This window comes from Hakea prostrata, chromosome 1, assembly GCF_041222555.1.
Source record: "Hakea prostrata isolate BN-2017 chromosome 1, UWA_Hpros_2, whole genome shotgun sequence".
NCBI classification, from domain to species: domain Eukaryota; kingdom Viridiplantae; phylum Streptophyta; class Magnoliopsida; order Proteales; family Proteaceae; genus Hakea; species Hakea prostrata.
In genome coordinates this window covers 5173582-5193607 of record NC_142600.1, presented here as the reverse complement: position 1 = coordinate 5193607, position 20026 = coordinate 5173582, and the positions used below count along the sequence as shown (strand labels likewise).

The 20026-nt window shown below is 35.8% G+C and overlaps 2 protein-coding genes across 2 annotated transcripts; both read right to left on the bottom strand.

The window, feature by feature from the left end:
* Window positions 1-74: 74 nt before the first annotated feature.
* LOC149026902 (mechanosensitive ion channel protein 10-like) lies at window positions 75-6141 on the bottom strand. Its single transcript, XM_089157102.1, has 6 exons — window positions 5366-6141; window positions 3096-4629; window positions 2878-3001; window positions 2254-2547; window positions 1961-2163; window positions 75-674 (listed from the first exon to the last, which is right to left on the bottom strand). The coding sequence occupies exons 2-6, from the start codon at window positions 4619-4621 to the stop codon at window positions 401-403; spliced, it is 2421 nt and encodes an 806-aa protein (XP_089013228.1). The 5' UTR covers window positions 4622-4629; window positions 5366-6141; the 3' UTR covers window positions 75-400.
* Window positions 6142-10638: 4497 nt separating this feature from the next.
* Window positions 10639-15129, bottom strand: LOC149026901 (mechanosensitive ion channel protein 10-like). Its single transcript, XM_089157083.1, is given in 7 exon segments — window positions 10639-11132; window positions 11953-12155; window positions 12243-12536; window positions 12906-13029; window positions 13119-14380; window positions 14382-14723; window positions 14844-15129. Coding segments are annotated over 6 exon segments (2409 nt in total). The 5' UTR covers window positions 14634-14723; window positions 14844-15129; the 3' UTR covers window positions 10639-10858.
* Window positions 15130-20026: the final 4897 nt, after the last annotated feature.

Below are 20026 nucleotides of genomic sequence, written 5' to 3'. Positions count from 1 at the left end.
CAATTGATTTTGTAGCTAAGACTTACCCCTGAAATCATTATAATGAGTAGTAGAGTCATTGTACTTAGGACTCCAAGAACTACAAAATTGTTCATAAGGGGAATTTTTGGCTTTAATTATGATTTTCAGCCATTATAAAGCTTCAAGTTAATCAAAATCATTAAAGGATGACTAACAAAAATTACATGATCCAATTCTTCGCACAGACAGGGATGGCTATTCCTTGTGCTGTTGGGTAAATTAAATAAATGTCACCATTAGGAGAATGGCTTTTTTTCTCCGTATTAAGGTCTGATCAGGTTAGCCTACTCATAATATTGCACTCTCAGAAGAAGAAAAAAATACAGAGGAAAGGACAAACAAACTTTTGGGTTGCCAATGATTTTTCATTGAATAACAATCACCTTCTAATGGTCATTGGTGCTGGAGTAGCTGAGTCAACATGGGTAAGATGAACTTCTTGTGGTAAGAGATTATACTTGATAGAAAGCTCTTCAAATATTTTCTTCAGCTCAAGGACTAGGTCAGACCTTCGGTTACTCTTTTCTCCATAATTTTGATGATTCATGGTGTGAAGAACAGAAAGGGCCATTGTCATCTTGTTCATATTTTCAATGTCTTTCACTGACACACTGTGCTTTGAATTCCAGTGTTGAGGCTTGCTCTCTATGTACCTGGAAACCCAATCAAAAGAATCAAAGGTAAAATAAAGCAATCTACTCAAGGAATTGAAAACCCAACTAGAAAGTGGTATTCCATGTTGATATAATAAACCCCAAATCAACCCCCTCCCCCCAAAAAAAAAATTAAAAAAAAGAAGAAGAAGGAAAAAATATTGCAATTCAGAATCAATATTTTCACAGTTGGCACTGTATATTAGGAGGGGGAACCAAGAAGACAGATAACAAAGGAAGAGACAAACATAATCCAGCTTTCAACATAACTTGAGAACGAGTGAGGTTTTAAAGAGCTAATTCCATATGGCCATTTCTAAACAACCAGAGCACCTGCTTGTGGAGATTTAACTTCATTCAAGCGCTTCGTTTAGTTGAAAAATGACTTGCAATTTATTTTTTTCAAATGGTTACAGCCCTTCAGTCACCACATTGCATTGAGAAAACATTTGTTTGTCCTTACAGCCACATCTTGTCACAGACACTAATATAAATTCAAAGGTGTTCCTTGTCTCTTTAATCAAAATAAAACCAAACCCATGGGTGCCATATGATTTTTCCATTAGCCCATGAAGTTCCCTTGTTGTTCTGGAGCTGAATCATTTCACTCTGGCTTAGTTAGTTATTTTGTTGTTCTTCTTAGTAGTCCAGAATATATTTAAGTCTTTTCTTTAAAATATCTATTAAGGGTTCATATGTTTGACATTCAATGAGAATTTGCAGAGAGACTGATCTTAAACTGGAAAAGATTAGTGTCCTAGACCTCTCTTCTCCAATGATTTGAGTTATGCTTAGAGTCCAGTGACCTCAGAAACAGCCTCACCAATGAAGCAGAGGCAAGCCATATACATTTGCCCCTCCAAGATCCTGCAGTAGTGGGAGCCTAGGGCACTGAAATGCTCTTTCTATAATAAGATTCAATCATTCTAGTGATTACTAAGCTAGCATGATCCTACAGATATCTATGAACTTTACAATTTGCTCATCACTTCAAACTGAGGGCCCATAATCTTATTTACAAACAGAACAGTAAACCATGATGCAAACATGAGCAAGATGGTACTATAAAATCTTAGAATAAGCATCTCACACTATTACAATTCATATGAGTAGAAAGGAAAAAGGACAGCTAGGCAACCCAGCCCAGACAGCATGTGGTGGCTTATAATGGGGAGTGGATGTGAATAAGATGAACGCATATAATTCTTAGTTCTTTGCTATTGCTAAGTGCACCAAAATATATATAGGAAAAGAAAAGGTAGAAAAGGCCATCTATGAGAACATACACTTTTATTCTAGCCTTCAGAGCTCCAATACTCTCCATTGAAGTTGAAACATCAACAGAGAACTCCACAGAATCACTCATTTCTGGGCTCCGGTAGAAGTTACTGATTGGTTTTGTAGCTAAGACTGCGTTTGGATAGTATATCTTCTCATTGTCAGACTTCAGGAAAACTGTTGTTAAAATGTTCATTTCTTCGACAATCATCTGCAAGGTAACATATTATGAGATTAACAAATATCACAAATAGGTAACATGCAAATCTTATACATTTAACTTTGTTTACCAAGAAGTTACCTGCACTCCGTCAATAACACAACGATCACCTACATCAAATGGGTGTGTCACAAAAACAAATATGATAGCTTCAAATACAGTCTTACAAGTGTTCCCAAACATGAAAACCACCACTAAAAGCTGAGATGAAATGAAGATGAGCACTTTGGTTGTCACAATCCCCATCAGAATAAGCCAAACAATAATGATGACAACAACCAAAATGCAAGATACAAGGGTGTTCAGTTGCTTTACAGCAGTTTTTGTGTCATTCAAGGAATGTGCTAGGGATTTCCGTTCAAGGTAAACCTTTACCTGCACAAAAGAGAGGATCATTAGCATTCAAAATTGATGTCTCATCCAACAAGTAAAATATCCTCTCATTCTTTACGTGAAATGGATTAAGGATAAGCCACTGAGATGCTTTTGGATGGGCCTATAGTTTAAGACTATATATTGACTTAGACAAACCCCTGAAAGAACTTCTTGAAGCCATTCATAGTTTCAGAATGCTATCTTGAACTATGAAAAGAGGATTGAGATTAAATATACCAAAATTTGCTGAAATTTGACTTCTGAAAAAGAGCAAATAAGAGCATTTATGAAATATGAAGAAGTTAAACAAAGTAAAATGCAGCCAATTACCACCCAGTTTCGCAGAGCTGATTTCTTGATCTTTCCAGTCTCCATAGCTCCTTCAAATAGTGGAAGAACATTACTCACCTCCTCCTTATGCAAGAATCTACAGAGGTCCTCGTTATCGATGTACCTAATTAAGAGAAAACAAAAACAAAAATGATGATAAGAGGACAGAATAATCTATCATTGAAACAATAAAGGCACTTTCATAAAGATCTTCTCACTTGCTACCAGGCTTGGCAACATTTCTGAAAATTTCATAAGCAGCTGCCTTTGCTTGCCATTCATTGGTGATCTCCTTATTTTTCTGCTCATTTTCCTCATCAATTGTATTTGAGAGAGTGGATAGGCCTGTGCTCCTTATCACATCAATCAATCTCTTCATGGTTGAAGGTGAAACCGTATCTTGGCTCATCTTATGAAGTTTCCCCACATCAATAACCCCTTGTTCATGGTCTCCTTTTGTTTTCTTTATATTCCTGATACTCAATTTCCCCCAACTCATGGAACTATGAACTTTGTCTTCTAACTTCATCAATGGTGGTCCAGAAAGAGTCCGAAGAACATACTGGTGAAAGACTGATTCTTGTATCCTATCAAAGAATGCATTGACATGGAAAGAAGAAGCTACTATCTTTAGCAACAGAGTCTTTGCCAACCATATAAAAGCCACAATTAGAGATGAAGCAATAGCCCTAGAGACAGAATCTAGAATCTTTGTGGTGTTGCGTGGTCGCTTGACCCCATTGTTGATCAACAACGCCCATGCAAAAAGAACTAAACCCAACCAAATGCATACCTGAACACTCTTTTTCAACCCATACACAAAATATAAGACCTTCTTCTTGAGCAAGAAGTTTCTCTCAATCAAAAAAACCAAAATCTTGATTAACCAATCTGTAACCAATCGACCACAAAAAATTACTATCACCAGCACACACCATTTCCAAATCTCCAAGCCCCAAATCATGGTGCGTTGCAGTTTGTGGAAAGTTAAGCTAGCAATAAGGATCCCCATAATGCAAATCAAAATCATCCACTCAATCAGTAGTCCGATTTTCCATTTCTCATATGATCCTTTTCCTGAGTTTGGGTTTTCCATGTTGTGGATCTCTTCATCTTCTTCCTCTTCCCTTGGAGATGCCATTAAAGGAGTCCTAGGGGTAACAGAAGCAGGTTTTACATTTTCAGTTGGAGTAGAACCAATGACTCTGTTAGGTGAATTCCTACAAGGAGAATTTGATGATTGAGAAGCAAGCTGCTGCACCAATGGGCTGGAATCCTCTATGATATTCAAAGCAGTAGGACCAGAAAGATCAATAAACCTAGATTTTGGCTTGGAGAAAACGGATCTTGAGAGTGATCGTCTTCGAAATAGTGTCCCTGTGGGGATTCCAGGAGGTTTGCTAGGATTCTGATTGGAGTTCACTATCTCTGGAGAAGGACAGCTCATGAATGTGGATGTTTGCAATTTGAGTTTGGAAGTATCCAGATCTGAGGGTCCAACATTTAAATCTCTACCCCCATTCTTAGGAGACTCCATGCCTGCAGGCCTCTGAGCTAGAGTTTTCCAATCCTGTGGAGGGGAGCTTGAACCTACATGTGTCGGAATAACTCTAATAGCTCTGTTCTCCTCCTTTGGATTTTCTCTTTCACGTGGAATATCTAAAATTACTTCAGCTCCACCCATATTTGTCTTTCCCTCCACATCATTATTGTCTTTCATGGGAAGCTTACCATCAGCTTCCATCACAACTCCTGTTCATCAATAGAGAAACCTGTTTTACTTTCTTTGATGCTTTGAAAAAAAGAAAAAAAAAAAGAAGCTGGTAAGCTCTAATGAAACACTGTAATCAGTGGTTCCATTCAAGGAGCATATAGTTGCCAGTCCATCAACTGTTTCTCATGCAGGAAATAGAGGCATTTGAAGGGGGGAAAGGGGGGGGGGGGGGGGTAAGGAAAGTTAGTCCAGATATCCTAATATCTGAATGATCAAAAAACAAAAGAATTAAAAGGCACATACAAAATGTACCTATAATAATTGGAGATAGCTTAGGTCAATCATAAACGCATGCAAAAATTTCTATCATTACATTATGAATACACATCATGCTTCACTAGAATTTAAGGGAGTTGCAATTAAATTTGTGAAGTGCAACTAAAATTTTGTTGCTCAAGGAAGTAGTACTGGTGTTTAGGTATGGAAGAACATGTCAGGTGAGGCCAAGTCAGGCCAGAAAAATGAAAAAGAAGAAATCTATGGGTGTAGAGACTCGAGAGACAATTAGCATCAAAGAGTTATACGAACTTGTGGAAGCAGAATACACAATGAAGCAAACAGAGCATCTTAGTAAAATCCCAGTCAAGAAACCTCATGGGTTTTCTACAGAGATTCCGATGCAGAACCAGTAAACAAAAAATACAGATAAAAGGATAAGTCACTAAACAAAAAAATGGTTAAGACCCATTAGCATCTAGAAGGAAAACCCATTACCTTTCTCTGTCTGCTCACTTCTTCACGCTTTGAGTTCAGTTCTAGAGCTCCGTGGTCAGGTTCATGAAGAAGAAAGCTTAAATTATAAACCCTGATCATGAAGTGTTGACTTTGTTTAAGAGAACATGGAGATTCCATCGATGATAATTAGGAAGTCTGCGTGGTACACTGATAGGCTGGTAGCAGAAGTAGAACACCAACCGCCTTCTTTGTTAGAATTTTAAATTTTCTCACGAGCTCAGTGGAAGTTAATAACCGCATTTCTGATTTCTTTTTCTATCTGGTTCTTCATTTTTTTTATTCCCACTAATGGGACACCATCCCACTACCATACCTTATTTCGGTGCTATCAGTTGCCACCATGGCTAACAGAATCGAAATTGGATTTGAGATCTGTCCAGATAAGCAGATGATCTTGAATCGATTTAGAATTGACAACGTTATAAATACAAATAGGGTAATTTTCATCGATATAGAAGCCCCAATGTGTAGTTTCATCTGCAACTTCTAAAACGAAGGCGGAAAGCGAATAATCTACTTCAAATTCATCGATTTGGCTCTTCATTTTTTGGTATTTAAGTCTTGGTCTTCTTCTGAATTCTGCTTTCAAATAAAAATCAAGACATTAAACTTACTTTTGAACTACCAGCAGATCCACTCGAGTTTTTCCATTTATAATTTTCCAGGAAAGAAGCCAATCTTTTAGTAGACTCAAAGGAATTCCAAACCCACTGAGCGCATAGAGCAACAAGTATAGAAAGTTTGGGAGTCGAAACATACTTATTGACCACGAGGATTGGAAATTGGTGAAGATGGACCGTTTATCTTTTAATTTTAATTAAAAATAACTATTTTTAACAAAATAAAGACATTTTGGTTAACATGTTTATGTTTACCAAAAAAAAAAAAATAGCATGTTTATAATTCTAATGCTTGCCTTTAAGGCAAATATTTTGAGAAACAAGACAGAGATACATGTATGTGAAAATGGGTTAGGGTTTGACAAATAAAAGACTGTTCGAACGAAACAATTAATTGTGAAGGAAACTCAGCTGATTTATTCAATCAGCTTCTGGATTCTAATTGTACCATTAGATAATTATCTGCCATGTGTCACAATCCTTATGGCGTATGTAATAGTCTAAAGAATTGTACCGTATTTGTTTCTAATCTTGCACTTTTTCACCTTAGATGTAGTTCCCTCCTCAATATATATAGTGGAGGGATTTAAAGGTTATATGATCTTCTACGGTTCTACTACGGTTCTACCACGATGTGCTCCATTTGAGAATATTCCATGGACTCTATCTATTTGTTAAAAAGACTATTTGTGACAAGTCATTGATCCCCATACTTGGGGCGATTTTGCTTTAGTCTTGCGCATATTGTTCAACAAGCGAAACCATACTTCGGGCGATTTTGCTTTAGTCTTGCGCATATTGTTCAACAAGCAGTCAGAAACCAAACCCATTCATTGGACCAGACAAACCAACCCATAGATTTTTCAAACGATTTTGAGACAACAAAACGCTGGGCGCGAACTAGATTCGACAACCATTTGAGCTTCACAACCTAACTTAGGGTCCTAGCATTAGAATTTGTCTAACCAATTCTTGAGACCAGGTAATCTTGGCCCTCTGTTAGTTCTTTAATTTCAAAATTTCTACAAAATGGAAGAAGAATCCTGATGGAATTGAACCATCAGCCCCTAGACAATATCTAGGTGCTCTTCCATTTGAGCTAAAGATTCACCTAAAAAACCAAGCATGGATCTCAAGAAAAACAAAAGTTGAATGACCAAAGCAATTCTATCGTTAAATTCCTAGAAAACCCTGTGGAGTTTCCTTTCTACTCCCATTAGCTTTTTCTCACAGGAATCGCTAATGGAATCGATTTTCATGAATTAAATATGCAGCTCAGAATCAAACTAGATAAATAACTTCCCCCTTGGTGCTTTCTTTTTTGATGTTTCTATTATGTTTCCCCAAAGGCAGCATCACCTATCCGTATGTACAGCTCAGTGACAACACCAGTCCCTTTGCATCCATGATCCAGACTTGTTTCCTTTGATGGGATAGTTGACTGACTGGAACCAAACAAATGCAGCAGTCAGACTATCCATAATGCATTTCAGGAGTTCCAGGATCCATGAATCCTAATTTTCAGATTCAGTTTGCTTCTATTGTTCTGCATTGTTGCTCATGTTGTAGTATCGTAAATGCTTTGGTTCATTTTCCTGTGTGACTAATGGCTTATCTTTTACTGGTTTACATATAGCAGCATTAAACCAAACTGCTTAAAAATGAAGCATAAGTTCCAAAAGAAAATAAGAAAAGCAGAGTACTGTGAAATGTATGTCATTCACTTCTTCTACAGACCCAGGACTGCAGCTTCACATGCTTGGAAATATGATTCTACTGTTAAGAAAGAAGAATGAGATGGGGACATATCCCTGGTTTTCTGTACAGTAATGCTTGTAAGAAAACAAGTGCAGTTTTCAGGGTGAGTGCAGGGCTCCACTGATCCTTCAAGATATCTAAGCAAATTGCCCCATTTTGACTGCTTATATTTGGGTGCCTGAAGTGTTGAATGCAAGTTTTAGTGAGCTTAAATCTTTCATATCAGCAGGATATCAAGGGAAAGAAATCAGACCTAAAATAAAAACTTCTGTAAACAATATCTAGTATGATTGTAACTTAACTCCAAATATTTCCAAAATTAATTATTAAAATTTACTTCATTCTGCAATAAGGATTAGGATGGTCTAAAAATTATGTTACCAACTATGATAAGAGTTTTTTAGTATGTTACAAAATCATAAGTATTAAAGTATGTTACACATTCTACCCCCAAAAAAAAGTATGTTACACAATCATAAGTATAATTTAAACCAATTTCACTTCCCACTTCCCATCTCTTCCTTTCACTTGCTACCAGAAGGCGCCTGAAGATTGTAGGAGTGCTGCAACATCTAAGTAACCAACAGCAGTTGCCAATAAGTTCATAAACAGGTTGCATGGCATGCTATGCACAACACAATTGCAAGATCATCATATGTATGACCCCAATTATGCAAGAACATCTTATTCCCACAATCTTTAAGGTGAATATAAACAATAGAATGAAGCCCCAAGTGAGCAAGGAAAGAAGAAAGTGAATGCAAGAAGAAGGTACATGGTTCATACCAAACCTTAGTCACAAATTGCATTTTTGGAGGCTTATAAGGGTACCCTTCTGCCAAAGAAGACCAACATCAACAGAATCACTAATCCCATAAGCATTCTTTAAACTTCCAACCCAAACAATATAATGAGAAACATCCTCAAGCAAACAATGCGAAGATTTGCTACGGTTTGAAGAAATGCAAGCCAAAATGGGTCAATCAAACAAAGAAAAAGAAAATGTAAAGACAGAAGTTACAAAACCACTTCAATAATTTGCCCAAAAATAAAGAAAGAAAGAAATATCTCATCACAGGCAAAGAAAGGAGGGTTGGAAGACAGAAAGAAAGAGAGTGCTCAAGAAAGTTTAGCTAGAACTCCTAACTCCGAGACAGTAAAATCAATTCAGTGAAGAAAGAGAACCACAACAAATGTTCATTACGATGATTTAAAACAAATTTGACTGCAAAAATGGAAATGTAAAGGAACGAAACAGTTACTGAACGAAGACAAAGAAACTAAGGCAGGCAAGGCCCTAATTAGGTGATTATGCATCAAATGTCTCCGAAAAGACAAGGAACAGAAATTTCCAATTCTTGAATTATAAATTTCTCAGTTCTTGACTACCTGTCAATCCCAAAAAGAAGGGGGGAAATCTAAAAGCAAATCGAAACACCCACCCCTAACGCCAAAGAACATTTCCTTGAACTAATATTGTGAAATCAGGGTTCGCTTGCACTGAATATTCGAAAAAACGACCTGGGAGATTAGGGTTGAATAGAAATCAACCCATACCTTCTTCAGAACTTCTTTTCCTAAAATCAGGGTAGGGTTCTCGTTCGCGCGCTCAGGTGTTTTCAAACGATTTTGAAAAGGTATGGATTGGCTCGTCTGGTCCAGCCAATGGGTTCGGTTCGCAAATGGCAAATCGGTCGGGTCTTCTAACTCACTTAAAGCCACACATGACAAATCAACGGCCACGATTTATGTTTAGTACACCGGACCGATGCAAAATCAAAGAAATCTACTGATGAACAGAGGCCTGAAGAGCACCATATCTCACCTATTATTATTATTATTATTATTATTATTATTTTTATTTTTAAGGGTAATTATTTTAACAATATGGTATTCCCAAGGAAATTAGGGAACATCTCTGAGCTTAATAATCAGTGCAACTAAATATATCTTGAAACCCAGGCCCAGAGATAATATTTATTTTTCAGTCGTGGTGACAGCAAGATTTCATTCAAATTCAAATTTCAGGATTTCAGTTACTAGAACATCAGGATATGGCTTGCACTTGCAGGTCTAAATTAGTGTTCTAAACAAAGACATTATTTCAAAAACAAGTTTGTACCTGTACCCATTTCTGTTAAAGGTAATTAAAACTGATATAATTTTTCTTTAACTTCGGAATATATCAGACATTAGTTAAAGTTTTATACGATTATTTGAAAAACAAGTCTTAATTAATTTATTTATTTATTTTGTTAGAAATATTCAATCACTTGAGCTTAAGGACCACAATCCAAACCCAACGAATAGAAAGGTGGTCGCCTGCCAGAAAATTCCAAATTGTATTTCCAATGATCCCAAAACAACTGCAAATGACCTGAACATCCACTCTGTTTGTTGCAGGTCTGCCATTGCCAGAGAACAACCATAGGTTCTGCAACTCAGTTCTCGTGATTGGTGATGGAGAAGGTTTTCACCTATCAGGAAGAAAAATAAAATGATTAAGATTGGTGATCCAGAAGACTCATCCAGAAGTGCCAAACATGAAAAACCACCCCATCCCAGTCATGAAACTCCAGTTTTGGGTAATCATCAATATTAATCAGATCCTTTTTTACTCTTTCTGGGTATGTCAGAAGTTGAGTGGATTAAAGGTAAAGGATAGCAGATGAAGAAGACGAACCGGCCTTAAAGGATAAATTACAAATTTTAAAATTTATAGAAATATCAAAATTGCACAAATTTAATCACTGTTTATTCATTTTTTTTTCCTTCATATTTTGATATTGATATTTTTGAAATTGAAAAAAAAAAAAAAAAACAGTAATTTAATAATTTTTTTGTAACAAATTAGACTAAATTATCTAATGAAAATCTAATCTAGGTGTCCATATTTTTCATACATAAAGTGGGTGTCACTGCTAATTCTTCCCACTAGTTCTTCACAGTACAATTATATATAACAGAATGGCCTTTTCCTTGTATTAATGGCAGGTGAGCTATTCCTAAGGTTACATTACCAGAATATGAGAAAAACAGAATAAAGAGGAAACATAGCCTCGAGTTTCCAAATGATTCTCCATCTAATAAACAATTAGTTTCCAATGATCATCGGTGCTGTTGTTCCTGAGCCAACATAGCTAAGATGAACTTCTTGAGGTAAGAGATGATATTTAATAGAAAGCTCTTCAAATATTTTCTTCAGTTCAATGACGAGTTCAGATCTTCTGTTAGTCTTCTCTGCATAGTTTTGATGATTCATTGTGTGAAGAACAAAAAGAGCCATCTTCATCTTGTTCACATTTTCAATTTCTTTCACCACCACATTGTGCTTGGGATGCCAGTGTTGAGGCTTATTTTCTATGTACCTGAACAACCAAAACAATCTAAAGGTAAGGTAAAAGCAAACAAAACAGTGGAGCTTAAAACCCAAATAGACAGTGGTATACCTCATTGATAATAAGAACTCAACAAAAGTTATATTACGACTTAAATCCCATCTAGTTTATTGGAAATGAAAAGGGAAAATATTTGGATGGGAACCGAAGTTTAACTCCAATAGCTAGTTCATGGCCTATGCATATAGGCTAAATCATCTGAATTACTGAGAATACAAAAAAGAAATAAACAACCACAGAAGCAAGTGCTACTCTAAGAGGCTACCTTGTGAGATTCTACTATGTTAAATGTGTAAGTTACTGCTCAACAAAAGAACCCTCAGCTATGCCAGATCATGAAGTTATTCATGTGCTAAAACATAAAGATACTGTGGCTTATAATTGAACAAGTTCCTTCTATGCTACGAACTTGAATCAAAACCAAAATCCATGGATGGGTTCACAATGCCAAAACTAAGCAGCAAAACAAATAACAATACAAAACCACAACTTTTTGGCCTTAAGAACTTAGTTTCAAATTGGCCAGTGAAAAGTACCAAGTCGCAATCAATATATGGTTTGAGAGACTTAAAACCTGGTAGGTACTCTCAGTTTCTAGCTAGTTGAACCAGCCTTGACACTGAGCTATCGATCCTTGTCTTACAATAATCCAAACAACATATAGTGGTTTACAATAGGGAGAGAAGTTGAATAACATGAATATAATTTTCAATCAATTTTAATTTTAGTTCTATGTTATTACTGAATGCCCCAAATGTAACGATGACAATAAATGATAGAGGTAACATACGCTTTTATTCTGGCTTTAAGAGCTCCAATACTCTCCATCGAAGTTGAGACATCAACAGAAAACTCCACAGTGTCAGTCATTTCTGGGCTCCTGTAGAAGTTGCTGATCGGTTTTGTAGATAAGACAGAGTTTGGATAGTATATCTTCTCATTGTCATATCTCAGGAAGACAGTTGTTAAAATGTTCATTTCTTCGACGATCATCTGCAAGGTTAGAATATCAAATATCACGCATAGCCACATAAGTAACATGAAAATTTGTATGTTTCACTTTGATCACTAAGAAGTTACCTGCACTCCATCAATAACACAACGATCACCTACATCAAATGGATGCATCACAAAAACAAATATTATCGCCTCAAATACAGTCTTACAAGTGTTTCCAAACATGAAAACTACCACTAAAAGCTGAGATGAGATGAAGACAAGCACTTTAGTTGTCGCAATCCCCATAAAAATGAGCCAAACAATAATGATTACAACAATGATAATGCAGGACATAAGTGTGTTCAACTGCTTCACAGCAGTTTTGGTATCATTCAAGGAATGGGCTAGAGATTTTCGTTCAAGGTAAACCTTTACCTACACACAAGAAAAAAGAAGGGTCATTATCACGAGTATTCATAAATGAATTCGCTTTCTCCAACATAAAGATAATCATATCTTTCATTAATATGAAGTTGATAAAAAGTTAATTTCATGTATTTCTTTACATTAAAAGAAAAGAAAAAGAAAATGCCATCAAGGCGCTTTTGGACAGGCATGTAGTTTGAGACTATATTCGCTCAAAGTTGAACTAGCGAGAAAACTTCTTATGATACCATCGGTAGTCTTTAATTTTGCTAGCATATACCAAATATTTGCTGAACTTTGACTTTCGAGATGAAGAAATAATGAACATTTATGAAATGTCAAGAACAAATTCAACAAGTAAGAGTGGTATCATCTTACCACCCAATTTCTCAAAGCTGATTTTTTAATCTTTCCAGTCTCCACGGCTCCTTCAAACAATGGAAGAACACTATTGATCTCCTCCTTATTCAAGAACCTCTGAAGGTCCTCTACATCAATATACCTAGTTCATAAATTTTAAAATAGAAAAGTGAGATAACAAAGCAGTATTCTATCAAAACAATAAAAGCATTCCCAGAAAGATCTACTCACTTATTATCCGGCTTGGCAACATTTCTAAAAATTTGAATAGCGGCTGCCTTTGCTTGCCACTCATTAGTGATTTCCTTATCTTTCTGTTCACCATCCTCACCAAAAAAAGTCTCATCAAGTGTGTTAGAGATAGTGGAAAGGCCGCTGCTCCTTATCACATTAATTAATCCTTTCATGGTTGAGGGAGAAACCATATCTTGCTTCATCTTATGGAGCTTCGCCACATCAATGACCTCTTGCTCCTTCTCTACTTTTCCTTTTCTAGTGCTCCTGAAGCTCAATTGACCTCCACTCCTAGAACTACCAATTGTCTCCGCTAATTCCATCAATGGATGACCAGAAAGAGTTTGGAGAACATATTGATGGAATATTGATTCTTGGATCCTATCAAAGAATGCATTAACATGAAATGAAGAAGCAATAATCTTTAGCAAGAGAGTCTTCAATAGCCATATAAAAGCTCCAATTAAAGATGAGGCAATAGCCCTGGAGACATAGTTCAGAATCTTAGTGGTATCGCGAGATCGCTTGACCCCACGGTTGATCAATAAAACCCATGCAAAAAGCACTAAACCCAACCAAATGCAGACCTGAACACTCTGTTTCAATCCATACACAAAATACAGAACCTTCTTTTTTAGCAAAAAATTTCTTTCAATCAAAAATACCAAAATATGGATTAACCAATCAGTAACCAAACGACCACACAAAATTACTGTCACCAGAACACACCATTTCCAAATCTCCAAGCCCCATATCATGGTGTGTTGCAATCCGTGGACAGTTAGGCTAGCAATAAGTAACCCCATAATGCAAACCAAAGTAGTCCACTCAATGAGAAGTCTGATTTTCCATTTCTTAAATGATATTTTCCTTGACTTCAAGATTTCAGTTTTATAGATCTCTTCATCCTCTTCCTCTCCACCTGGAGAAGCCATTAAAGGTGTTCTTGGGGTAACAGGAGCAGTTCTTACATGTTCCCTGGGAGTAGAATGAGAGTTCGATTTAAAAGAAGCAGTTTGCTGCACAAATGGGCTGGTTTCCTCCACGGTATTCAAAGCAGTAGGACCAGAAACATCAACAAACCTGGATTTTGGCTTGGAATAAACAGACCTGGATAGTGAATGCCGTTGAGTTAGGGTTCCTGTGGGGATCTTGGGAGGTTTGTGAGGACTCTGAGTGAACTTCGATATCTCCGGAGAAGAACAACTCATGAACGTAGACATTTGCACTTTGGGTTTTTGAGTCTCCAATCCCTGAGGATCCGGCATTTAAATCTCTTCCCCCTTTCTGAGGAGACTCCACACTCGCATGCCTTTGAGCTACAGCTTCCATGTCCTTTGAAGGGGAGTATGAACCTGCGTGTGTCGAAGTAACTCTAACCACTCTGCTCTCCTCCTCCTTCCGTACTTCCCTTTCGCCAGGAATCACTACAACCACTTCGGCTCCACCAGCATCTCCTTTCCCTGAAATCTCTTTATCGCCTGCCATGGGAAGTTTTCCACTGGATTCCATCACAACTCACTCACAAACGAAACAATCCTATAGAAGCCTACAGCTGACAAATGCAGGAGCGAGAAGACATGATTTAGCAAACAGAGCGACCTGTAAAATACCCAAATAAGAAATCTCATGGATTTTCTACGAATTTGATGAAGAACCCAAGAATAATAAGTACAGAGTAACTACAAAAAATAACAACAGAATAATGATAGGACCCATTACCATCGACAAAGGGAAACCCAATACTTCTCTCTTCTCTGTCTGCATGTTGGAGCTCACAAATTGTTTGAGGAAGAAAGAAAGGAATGATGAAAAACCCTTATGCTAAATCAAGTTATAAAGGAAAGAAAAAAAGGGTAAACCAAAAACCCTTGATCTTTCTCTTTCTCTCATTTTTTTTTTGATAACCCTTGACCTTATTAGTCTAGACTCTAGAGAGCAATAATAAAGTGTTGAGTTTGCTGTTCTACATAGGGCAAAGTGATTCAGCGGGAAACTAGCGACTAAGGAAGGAAAATGGGTAGCAGAGTAAGAAGACCATTAGACCAACCGCCTTTTTCTAGGATAGATTTAAATTTTAAACTTCTCACAAAAGGTTAAATGGAGGTTATTATTGACATTTCATTCCGTGGCTGACCAATTAGCAATTACCATGTGCTGAGATGCGTAGAGTATTCGGTATTGACTGTGACTCCTCTTCACTGGAAAAAGGACATAAGACTCGTCAGCCACTGTCACGACGATCGATATACAAAAGCAAAAGAAGCACGAGAGAATAGAAAAAAAAACTAATTTTTAAAAGAAAGCGCGGTAGTGGGCCATTGGCATTTCAGTGACAAATGAGAGCATTTGTCCTATAGTTTGTATTGTAGCATCTTGGCACTCACGTAGTCACGTGTATTATTTTCAACCTAACGTTATCTTGCGGAGTCTGGAAGTACTTTGTGTTGTGAGCTGCGGGGTTACAATCAAAGGAATGAAATCTTGTCGAGATTTCGCCGATATACCTGGGCTGAATGCGTTCAAAGGTGGTGTTGTATACTTTTAGTATGCTACTCTGTTTCTTTCTTCTTCTTCTTCTTCTCCTTCAACAATTGGGATAGCAGCGTCTAGCATCACATCTGCTACTTCTGTTTATTTCTCTTTCTCTCTTTCTTTCTTCTTCTTCTTCTCCTTCAACTATCGGGATAGCAGCGGCGGTGCTCTGTTTCTTTCTCTTTCTCTCTTTCTTTCTTCCTCTTCCTCTCCTTCAACAATCGGAAAATCAACGATCGAGATAGCAGCGGCAAATTTCATTTGATTCGCCGATTTTCCGGCGACATTTAAAACATCTCGTTTCGGTTCGCCAAGGGGCGAGATCGCCGAAATTCGGCAATATTTTGCCAAATTTCGGTGAAATTAAGTTTCTTGGTTACAATTATAAATTATGTAGAGTTTACAAGTAAAAAATAATAAAATATTTTAAAAAAATAAATCTCATTACCTTAATTCTGTACATCCCTATTGTTAATAGCCATCAGGGAGACTATCTAAACTCCATCTTGCATTGATGACTCAGCAGTACTGGGATTGTTAGTGGATTTGATAGCCCATGTAATGTCCCTGCTTAACAGCCACCATAAATGTTTATCACTTATAATATAGTCTCTACAGTATATTTAATTCTCATTTGACTTTTTATCTACTCTTAAGGTTTTCTCTCTACTCTGAAAATTGATTGGTCTAGATTAGGTTTTTTTTTTTATTATCAATTATCATTATCAATTATGAGATTTTTTTATTATTTTAGGCTTTTGGCATTACGTCATTGAATTTTCTTATTTTAATTGTTGGCTCTACTGATTTTATTTTTTAAATAATAAACCTCCAAATTCTGACTTTTGCCGGTTGGTTTCTTCTTCTTTGTGGTTCTGTCTTGTAAATGAGGGTAAAATAGTCATCCTCTTTCCCTCTTTTCCTTCTTCCCTGTTCTTCTTTTCTTTTTTTCTTGCCCCTTTTTCCTCTTTTTTTGTTCCCCTTTTTTCTTCTTGCCTTGTTCTGTCTTTTTTTTTGGCTTGGTGTTGTCGTAGTTGTTTGACATCTATTATGAGTTTTACTTTTATTTAAAATAATAGAAAAACTTCAAAATTTTATAATGAACTTTTTGTCTATTATTAAGTATGGTGAGAATTTAATTATCTTTACTTATGCACAGGTTTACTTTAAATTTTATGGTTAAAATGAGGGTAAAATAGTCCATACATATTTTTTTTATAAAAACCATTTTTTTCCCTCTTTGCTCACTCGCTCACTTTTATTTACTAACAATTTTTTATTTTGACACCAAACTTATTTTCGTTCCATAATTTATTTTCGATAAAATTCACCAAACTATTTTTCATTCTTGACTAATGATAAATTATTGTACTTATTTATTTTAGGGATAATTACTATTGCCCCCTTGTACTTTGGTTTTATTACTAATCAAAAATCTTTCTTTATGAAATTACTGTTGGCCCCCTCACTTCTAACGGTGTTAAGTGGTTGTTAACATCAAATATGTAGCTTCTATTTTGCCCTTCATTAAAATTAAAAAGTTACAAAATATAACATTACCCTCATTTTTAGAAACTATATTGAATGTCAATTATATCCTTAAAATCTTATATTTTACAATAAAATTTGACTTTGGTGGGACCACACACTTTGTACAATGGTTAGCATATATTAGGAGATTTTCAATTTTCAACTTTGAATTACATTTGATATTTCTTAATATTTTAGTTTCTATTTTAAGTTTTATTTAATCACATATTTTCTTTATTCGGCGATTTCTTTTTAGAGAAGAAAAATCAAGTCTTCTCTTTAATCAGTAGTTTCTCTTTAGAAAAGAAAATTTAATTTAAAGTTAATTTTTCTCCATAGTTAATTAAGGATAGTATTAGAAATTGCAAAGAGTAAATAAGTAAAGAGATAATTGGAGGGTTATTTTTGGGTTTTTGAAAAAATATATAGATGCCACATCATCAATAAACTAACTAAGCTTAACGGAAGGGGGCATTAGTAATTTTAAACAAAGTTAAAGGTTGAATTAGCAATTTTAAAAAATAGAGGGGATAAAGTAGTAATAAAATCAGAGTACAAGGGAGCAACAATAATTATCCCTTTATTTAAAATAACCATAATAAAGAATGAGAATTGATACAAAAAAGAGCCTACGTTTAGTTGATTTTACTATTAAAGGGTTGTTAGGTCTATAATGATCGGCATTTCTTAACGCATATGTTTTGGGTTCGACGCTTCGTATAGTATATATTATAAATCTTTGAAATCTCTGTCTGAATGTCTAACCTGTTATACTTTTTTTATTGTTGTGGTCTTGTGGACCCATACATCAGCAGACGAGGTATCATTTCTCTGTTTTTCAAATGATCCTAAACAGAGTTGGATCCTGGCATTGGTTGTGTAGGACACTTCTATTCATCCATGATCATAAGCTGCTTGGAAATCCAGAATGGTTACTTCTATCTTTTAGTTTTCAATACTTCAAGAATTGTTACATCCGTGATCGACAATAGTTTTCAAGAATGGTTACTTCTATCCATAAACTATTGTAATAATTTACAAAGCATCAGAGTTGCATGGTGCAAAGAGGTGAAGCCGGGATAAATGACTACAATTACATGCAAGATACTGGCAGATTAAAGCTTTGGAGGAGACCACATTAGACACAGCACAGCAGTGGCAGCTTCATTTATTATTATTTAAAATTTTTCTTTCCTTATTTGTCTCCCTTGGCTTCCTTTCTAGTACATTCTGATTTCTTTAATCACAAATAATGGCTTTCTTTTAGACTATGTTACTATATATTCTAAAGTTTTTTCTGTAATGGGCAAAACATACCCTAAATTATGCATCTAGGAAATGGGATATAAAGTGTTGTACATGCATGCTTGGTTGCTCGGTCAAAGCTTGTAGTGTCAAAGATAGAAGATAGAATTTGGCTGTGGAATCTTCCTTCTCGGGCTGGCTTTGTAGCTTCAAATCAGTTGTTTATTTATGATTGCTTTCAGCCAAAATTTATCTGCTTCCTTCGTCAATGGTTATTATGGTTTTCTTTATATATTATGTCTCTATATTTCAGGGAATTACTCAAGCAAGATTTTTGCAAATTATACTATAGACAAAAAAAAAAAAAGGAAAAAGGTTGGTCCAACTAGTGAACTATTTATTAGGAAATTTTTTGGTACAAAAGCATTTTTTATATGTAGGGATAGTAATATTATATATGCCGTCAGTAGGAGTTGAACTCATGACCTCTCCATTAAGAAGCAGGTTCCTAACCATCCTACTACTCTTCCATTTGTTAGGAAATTTATTAAGTAGACCATTCATTTCCTTATAGACGTGTCATGTGTGCCATTTATCCCAAAATCGCATCAAATGTTTGAAAACAATTTATAAGTCACATTAAATGAGTGATTGATGTGACTTATAAATGAATTTTAACCATTTAATGTGATATTGGGATAAATGTCACATATCTACCAAATATGAGTCCCCACTTATTAATCTTCCGAGTCCAACATGTTTCCTAATCAAGCATCGACTAATTAGTGACACGTTGGGTAGGGGTGTAAACGGATCGGATTCGGATCGAATAGTGGTATATCCATATCCGCATCCTATTATATTCGGACGGATTCGGATAATATCTTATCGGTTTTTGGACGGATTCTGTCGGATTCGGATGATAATCGGATAGTTATTTTCTTAAGTAAAATTTTATAAATGGGCATGAATATAGATTGAATACAAGTTTTCAGACTACCTATTTACATCTTTACCTTTTTAGTTGTGAGGGCTAGGTTTGAAATTTAAGAATTTAATAACTTTGGTAGCTATTTTAAAAGAAAATCTAAAAAAAAAGGTCTCATCTCATAGGTAAAATTTATAAAAGTAAGAAAAATAAATCTAAAGAAGTAACTTAATCGGATAATTTTATCGGAAGGATAATAATCGGTAAGAAAGGGGTATACTATATCCTAATCCTATTAATAATCGGACGGATTCGGATACCCCTAAACTGATGCGGATGCGAATTCGGAAGCGGATTTCGATTATCCATTTACACCCCTAACGTTGGGCCAAGTCTGGATTGCCTCCCTGTCAAGTGAAAATAATTTGCTCCTTTGGTGTTTTTTCACCACAAGATAGTACTGTGCTCATCTATAAATACTTATAAAATAAAATATAGGTGGGATTTCATAGATTTCATGTAAGCTCCACCACCTTTGCTTGGTGAGAAATATTAAGAAAATACTTTATTCTCCCAATGATGATGGGGGTGAGAAAACATCAAGGAGCATATTGTTCCACCCTGATGTGGAGGTGATCCGGACTCCATTGGGCCTATCTCTATATAA